The sequence below is a fragment of the Pteronotus mesoamericanus genome, unplaced genomic scaffold (assembly GCF_021234165.1).
Source record: "Pteronotus mesoamericanus isolate MK-2021 breed Mesoamerican mustached bat unplaced genomic scaffold, CSHL_Meso_final scaffold_54, whole genome shotgun sequence".
NCBI classification, from domain to species: Eukaryota; Metazoa; Chordata; class Mammalia; order Chiroptera; family Mormoopidae; genus Pteronotus; species Pteronotus mesoamericanus.
In genome coordinates this window covers 21,461,362-21,468,075 of record NW_026555321.1, presented here as the reverse complement: position 1 = coordinate 21,468,075, position 6,714 = coordinate 21,461,362, and the positions used below count along the sequence as shown (strand labels likewise).

Sequence of the window (6,714 nt, the reverse complement as noted above, 5' to 3'; positions counted from 1 at the left end):
TTCAGGGACCATAGCCCTGTGCTGTTACTGTCTAGTCTTTGAAAGCAGTTGTTTTGTATATTTTGTCTAGTTTTTTAGTTGTTAATGGAAAGAGGGCAAGTCCTGTGCTGGTTACTGTTTCACAGAAAGAACTCATGAAACTGACATTTAACAATATAAACTTAGGTTCCCATTCAACAGCATTCATTGAGGCACTACCATAAGCTGAAATTATGATAAAAATAGATATGAGAAAATCTCTGATAACAAACTGATTAAAAAGAAATGAGTTTAAATCTTTTCAGGAAGTTGACCATAAAAGGGTAGGATTAGATTCTTCCAGTCCTTTTAATATTTTCCAATTATTCTGAATCAAGAGTTTGATTCCATTTGACATTATAAAATTTAAATGTTAAAATACATTTAAAAATAAACTCATTCCTTAGCCTTTGTTTTTATTATGTAAGTCCTTGACACTACACACATTGGTGTTTTTTGCACACTTGTAATCACCACTCAGACTCCCTTCAGACAGATATATTGCATAGATTCTATTTAAGTGACTTGACTCTTAGGTAAAATAATAAAAGAATAGGGAGCTTTGAAAAAGTACAGTTTAATATATATTAAATTCAGAAGCACAATTCTAGTACAAAGAAATTGTTTTCTCCCCCCTCACTCCAAATGTTAGAACATTTAAGAAAGTTTTCTGAGAAGACAATTTTTATTCACTTTAATTTTTGCCTCAGTTATAGCACATAATTACAAAGATCATTGATGTTAACACGGACCCCATGCAGGCAAGTGAGAACGTGGCCCCATTGTATTTGCAGGCTCTGAGCATCTCTGCAGTGGCCCATTTTGATCAGTTTTTAACTTCTATGGAATGTGCAAGCGGCCAGAAGTTCTGTGAAGCACAATGTAAGAGAAAGACCTTCAGGTACTGCCTGTGCTTACTCAACACAATTCTGTTCCTATTTTTTAAATGATAAATGATAAGTAATAAAGATTTTTTAAAACTAATTTTCCATCTCCCCTCAGTAATATCAGTGCTATTCTTGACTACCTACATTGTCCTTCCCTCCTGCTTTCATTATCTACAACACATGAAATAATTCAACAAAAATTCAGGTACACTCCCAATAATTTGATTATCCAATCTCTAATTTTATTTCTCCAACTTCTTCTTTTTGAGGCAGCGATGTCATTCTAGCTAGAAAGGATCTATTATAGTGTTAAGTATACTTTGTTTCTATTAATATTATTTCTAATAATATTTTACTTCATTTTAATTAATTACTTAACTTAAAATCTTTGAAAAAAATCAGTCCACTGAGTGGTATATACATGTCATTTCCCAACCTTCTCCCTATATCTGAAGTACTCACGCACATATTCATTTTTTTTAGCAAAAAAGAAAATTAAATACATATGTAAAGTTCAATTTCCAAATGATCTCAAATTCTTTTGTACTCTGTCTCCTCCAAATGATTTGGTTTTTTTTTTCATCTAGTGTCTTACACTATTGTCTAATTGAGTCACCCCATTGGTGAGTTTGAATCCTCCTGCAGGGTCAGGAGCAAGTCCTCTGAATCTTTGTGTTCCTATTACTGTTGGCCCAGGGCTTAGCATGTTTACCTGACCCCCATGTTATTGCTCCTCAGTGTTTTATTCTACTCACCAGAGGGTACGCATTGTCTCACATTAGTGATGGCTCTAAGATACTCTGGCCCTAAGTATTTTTGATAAGTTGTTTTGTCCTGAAGGTTGGCCAAACACTCCGTGTCATCACTGAAGAGCAGGTCCTTGGTTGAGGATTTGAACAACTGGAACATCATATATTCAAACCCATTCCTTCCAAAGAGCTCCTGGATCAGAAAGACAGACAGTGAGTGACCAGCAGTGCCGGGGAAACCAGGGTTGTGTATTCTGCCCCAAAAGATCTGAGTCTGCTCCAGCCCCTAGGAAATCGGGAGCACAGCAACAATTTTGGGGGCACCATAGTGAAATGGCAAAAAACATGGCCTCTGGGTTCAAATCCTGACCTTGGCATTTCCTTGTCATGTGTCTTTGGGAAAATTCTTTACTGAGCTTATTGAACCTCATTTGTGAACCGAGATAATAACCCTACCTAGTGAGATGGTGTATGTTAAGCAAATGCTAAACAGAAAAAGCTCCAAGTTTGCCACTGTTGCCACTATCCTGTCAGTCATTCTCAGGTGTTTTCAACTTTCTGGGCCACACTTGCATGTTTTCCTGCTGCCTGGAGCCCTCTTTATTCTTTATCTTTCTTCATCATCTTTCTTCTTCTATCCTCTGGATCTGCCCCAGGTACCCAGCCATCTCCATCTCTTCTTTTCCCTCCCCTCTCATCATTTGTCCACTTCCCTTGTAACCAAGGTGGCAGCTCACCCTGTATGGGACCCAGCCCTTCACAAGTCTGCAACCAAGAGCTCTCCCCGGATTGTGTTTTTCCTGGGATGTGTTGGCAACATACGCTAAGACATGGATTTCTTATTGGAGCACCTCTAGGGATGGAGTGTGCTGGTGCAAAAGGCAGGCAAGGCTCTGGGTTTTCCCTAAAATCATTTGATTTACACAGCCCACTGCTCCATAGGATCAGCCCTTTTTGGCTTCCTGTAGAGGTCATAAAATAGCTGAATGTTGGCTTCATAACTCTCATGAAGCCTAAAAGAGTGTTCAGCTTGCCAGGTTCAGGAAACACATTGGGATCTACCTAGGTCAGAGAGAGTAACCTCCACTCTGCTTTTCCCACATATAGCTCAGCCTGGTGTGAAGGGCACTGAGCTAACTTGCTTATTTCTGTGACAGAACACACCCAAGAGGTGCCATGGCTCTGCTCAGAATTGAGGGAATCTCAGTGAGAAACTTCAGATGTTTGAGGCTTTTCAGTCCACTTTGGTATCCTAGGTGACCCCAGAGCAAGAAGTGAACACAGCCACCAGCCTTCTGCTTTCATCAGAGGAAGGGCTACAAGAATCAAGTGCCACCTCTCAGGGAGAAAGAGTGTGAGACTGGGCTGGCATGCATCTGTGCAGGTCTGCAGGTGAGGTGAGCATTCAGTTGCCCATACCTGTTGGTTGAAGAGCATTCTGCGAACAAAATCTGCATTATCTTCCCTTGAGACCACAGCATGATTTGGGACTATGGCTATGTGGCAGTTCTGAGCCTCGGTCACAGGCCTTCTGCTGTCATCGAGGCACAGCAGCTCAAAGTCTTTCTGCTTTAGATCCTTAGCCCAGTCTTCATGGTTTTTCCCTGGGGAGAGAGAAGCCAGGACAACCGATGGCTTTCATCGAGGTGCCCTCCCCAGGGGAGGTGTGACCAACCACCAGAGTCTGGGCTCACAGAGACACAGAGAAACAAAATAATAAAGCCTTTAAAATAAAACAAAAACATTCATAAACTAATAAATTCATCACGTTTCTGGTTAGTGCTTTTTCAGCCCTGTTAAAGACAAAGATTTCTTAAACAGGCATGGAAAAGCACTAGCTAGAAAAGGAAAGACTGATAAACTGAACTACATTAAAATTAAGAATATCTGTTCATCAAAAGACATTGTTAGGAAAGCAAAAAGTCAAGATTTTTCAGAGATGGACAATATACTTTCAATACATATAACTGTCAAAAAGTTGTATCCAGAATATATCAAGAATGCCTATAAATCAAGAGAGCCAGAGGTGCTCAGATGGACTGCATCCTCCGTGTGTTTGTCAGCTGGGCTGAAGGCCAGTGTGATAACCAACCCTGTGAAGTCTGACTGGACAGGAACAATTTTCTCATTCTGTAAATAAAAAATGTTAGGGACAAAGTCATTCAAGTCTGATTACTTAAAAAATTTCCTTGATTTCCCAACTCAGGAGGGATTTCCCATAAGAGACTCAGATTTTTCCAAGGGAGGAAAGGACAGAGCAGGCACGTACCATCTGTATTCTGCAGGACTGCCAGGTGCTCCACAAAGGCCACATCTCCCTTCTCAACCAGACACCTGCACACCAAGGGGGCAGGTCAGCGAGGAGGATCAGCAGGAGAGGAGGGAGAGACCCCGAGGGGGAGGAGAGACCCCTCCACCCAGGCCACATGGCATATCTAATGCTGACACTTCCACACACACAACTGTAATGTCTGGCCATCCATGGGAATTAGAGAAGAACTGTAATTTTTTAAAAAAGGAATATGCTTATTTAGTTCCTATTGTTCCTTACTTTAAATGCTGATCAGTTTCTCCAGGCGAAATGCTTGTGTTCTCCTATTAACAGAGATATTCAAGGATGACTGGTTGGAACAAAACTCACTTCAGAGATTAAAATCAGCATGGAAGATGAGATTTTGAAGGAGTCTTAACACATCCATATGTCTACTCAGCCTTGATAAAAGTTAATGTGCATCACTAGATATTTGTTTAAACTTAATCCCAGTGATCTGTCTTTTAACAAGACCTCTAGGAATTCTGATTTGTGCTCAAGTGTTAGAACTAGGGCTCAGGATAGCCACTCCCCAGTCTATAGAGCAATGGCTTCAAAACATTTCCCACTTCCTGCAGACCTCTGTCTCTCCTCATACCCCTCCCTGACACTCATACCCTGACAGGTGCTCCTGCTTCCCAGAGATCATTACTGGGCATTCTTTCAGCATCCTTCTGCCAAATCTACCAGTCCAAGTGTCCAGTGCTTTTCTCCTGCCCTTCAGGTACAAAGGAGGGAAGATCTCCCTCCCAGCAAAAGTGTCCTCCACAGGTGCTCTGCATCCCATCTCCACCCACATTCTCAGGCACCTCTGCTATGGCTAGCCTCTTTCTGTTATATAATCGGAGCCTTTTCCTGTTCACTGAGCTCTTTTCATTGGCATTCATACTTCTTTCCTTTAAAAAAAACAAAACAGTAAGCCCTACATTGATGCCACATGACACTCAGCAGTGGGTCTCTCTCCCTCACTCATCTGAGCACCTAAAAGGAATCATCACACTTGCCATCAGCACCCCTTCACACTGCCCTCACTGACCCCTGCCAGCCAGGTTGGGGGGCTGACTCACTCTTGAATCCTCTACCACCAGAGTCACCAGATCCAGGGGCCAACTTGCCATACTCATTTTATTTGCTCTCTGAAGTTCATCCTTTCCCCAGTGATTTGAAAATCATCTTTGTTATAGATCAAATATAACAATGTTCATGTGTCTGTCTTATAAGTCTATTCTCTTCTATTGATTTATTTGTCATTCTTGCACATAAATCAGCCTGTATAGACCACAGTATTACAGTATTGTGTGATTTTTATGTCCAGGAAAGCAAATTCCCTTTGTAAAATTTTATTTTAAAGTTCTTGATTCTTGTTTGGTCTACAAAGCTCTAATACTTTTTTGAGAACTGACTCCCTCCACCCCACTCAATCCACTTGGTCACACTGGAGGCAGCTAGAACTTCACAGTGCAACTTTTGCTGCTCGAGTTATGTGAGCAGGAAGTTTTTGCCTGAACTGGGCTGACAATCCCATTTCCTGGGAATTGGGACTAATACATTATGGTCTGTGTTTCCTTCTTTATAACGAAGGAGTTATAACAACACTTGCACTGCTGGTCACAGACATTTCCCTCCATGTAGACTGAGAAACAGAGGAAACCACTCTGCAGGGAAAGAGAAAATGAGGCAGATAGAAAAAGAGGAGACAAGAGAAGCAAAGTGGGTCCCCTTCTACTAAAAAACCCCTCACTGTTTATCTGGAATTCTAATTTAATTGGTCCTTCTGAATTTTATCTGGCAACCCTCACCTTAAATTACATTGGGTGGCCCTTAAAGCTCAGGTCTCAGACCTTACAGGAAGGAAGCCCATCCCAGAGCATCTGTTAAAACATCCCCTTTGACTTAAGATGGTTCACGTGGGTTTTTGCACTTGCAACCAAAAGAGTTCTTATATATTTTATATTTATTAGAGAAAAAAAGGCTTTAAAGAATATAAATAGCCCTGATGGGTGTGGCTCAGTGGATTGAGTGCTGATCTGCAGACCAAAATGTCACTGGTTCGATTCCCAGTCAGGGCACATGCCTGGGTTGTGGGCCAGGTCCCTTGTGGGAGGCGTGTGAGAAGCACCGATCAATGTGTCTCTCACACATTGATGTTTCTCTTCCTCTCTTTCTCCTTCCCTTCCCCTCTCTCTAAAAATAAATAAATAAAATCGTTTAAAAAAGAATATAAATAAACAAAATTTATATTATTCTAGAGTTATAATTGCTAAATAAAACATAAAGCAAGAAAGGGGGACATAAATTATGGTTGAAGATACGTGTGTGTGTGTGAGAGAGAGAGAGAGAGAGAAAATATATAGAGTGGTCAGGAAAGATTTACCTGAGAAACTCTAAAGGAAATGAAGGAATTAACCATGATGATATGACAAGAAAAAACACTCCAGAGTAAGAGCAAGTACAAAGGCCCCGAGGCAGGAGTGTGCCTTCAAAGGACAGCAGGGATGCCAGCATGGCTGGAGGAACAAACAGGGCAAGGGGGAATATCACAAAGAGGTCTTATAGGTTGAAGAAGGACCCTGACTCTTATTCTAAGTGATATAGAAAATTACTGGAGGGCTTTAAGCAGAGAAGAGTAATGCTCTGATTTATGTTTTAACAGCATCACTCTTGCTGATGTGTTGAGAATAGACTGGTGGGGGAGGATAGGACAGATGCATAGAGACCTTTTAGGGGGATATTATGACAATCTGAGGGG

At 41.2% G+C, this 6,714-nt stretch overlaps 1 protein-coding gene across 1 annotated transcript in view; it reads right to left on the bottom strand.

Moving 5' to 3' along the window:
- Positions 1-639: 639 nt before the first annotated feature.
- The window catches only part of LOC129088078 (inhibitor of carbonic anhydrase-like), a 40,066-nt gene continuing 33,991 nt past the window's right edge, over positions 640-6,714 (bottom strand). Inside the window, exons 14-17 of the mRNA XM_054595220.1 lie at positions 3,924-3,988; positions 3,074-3,258; positions 1,661-1,847; positions 640-886 (exon numbers count right to left, since the gene is read on the bottom strand). Coding sequence (XP_054451195.1) covers positions 852-886; positions 1,661-1,847; positions 3,074-3,258; positions 3,924-3,988 — 472 coding nt within the window. The 3' untranslated portion in view covers positions 640-851. The remainder of the gene's footprint in view (positions 887-1,660; positions 1,848-3,073; positions 3,259-3,923; positions 3,989-6,714) is intronic.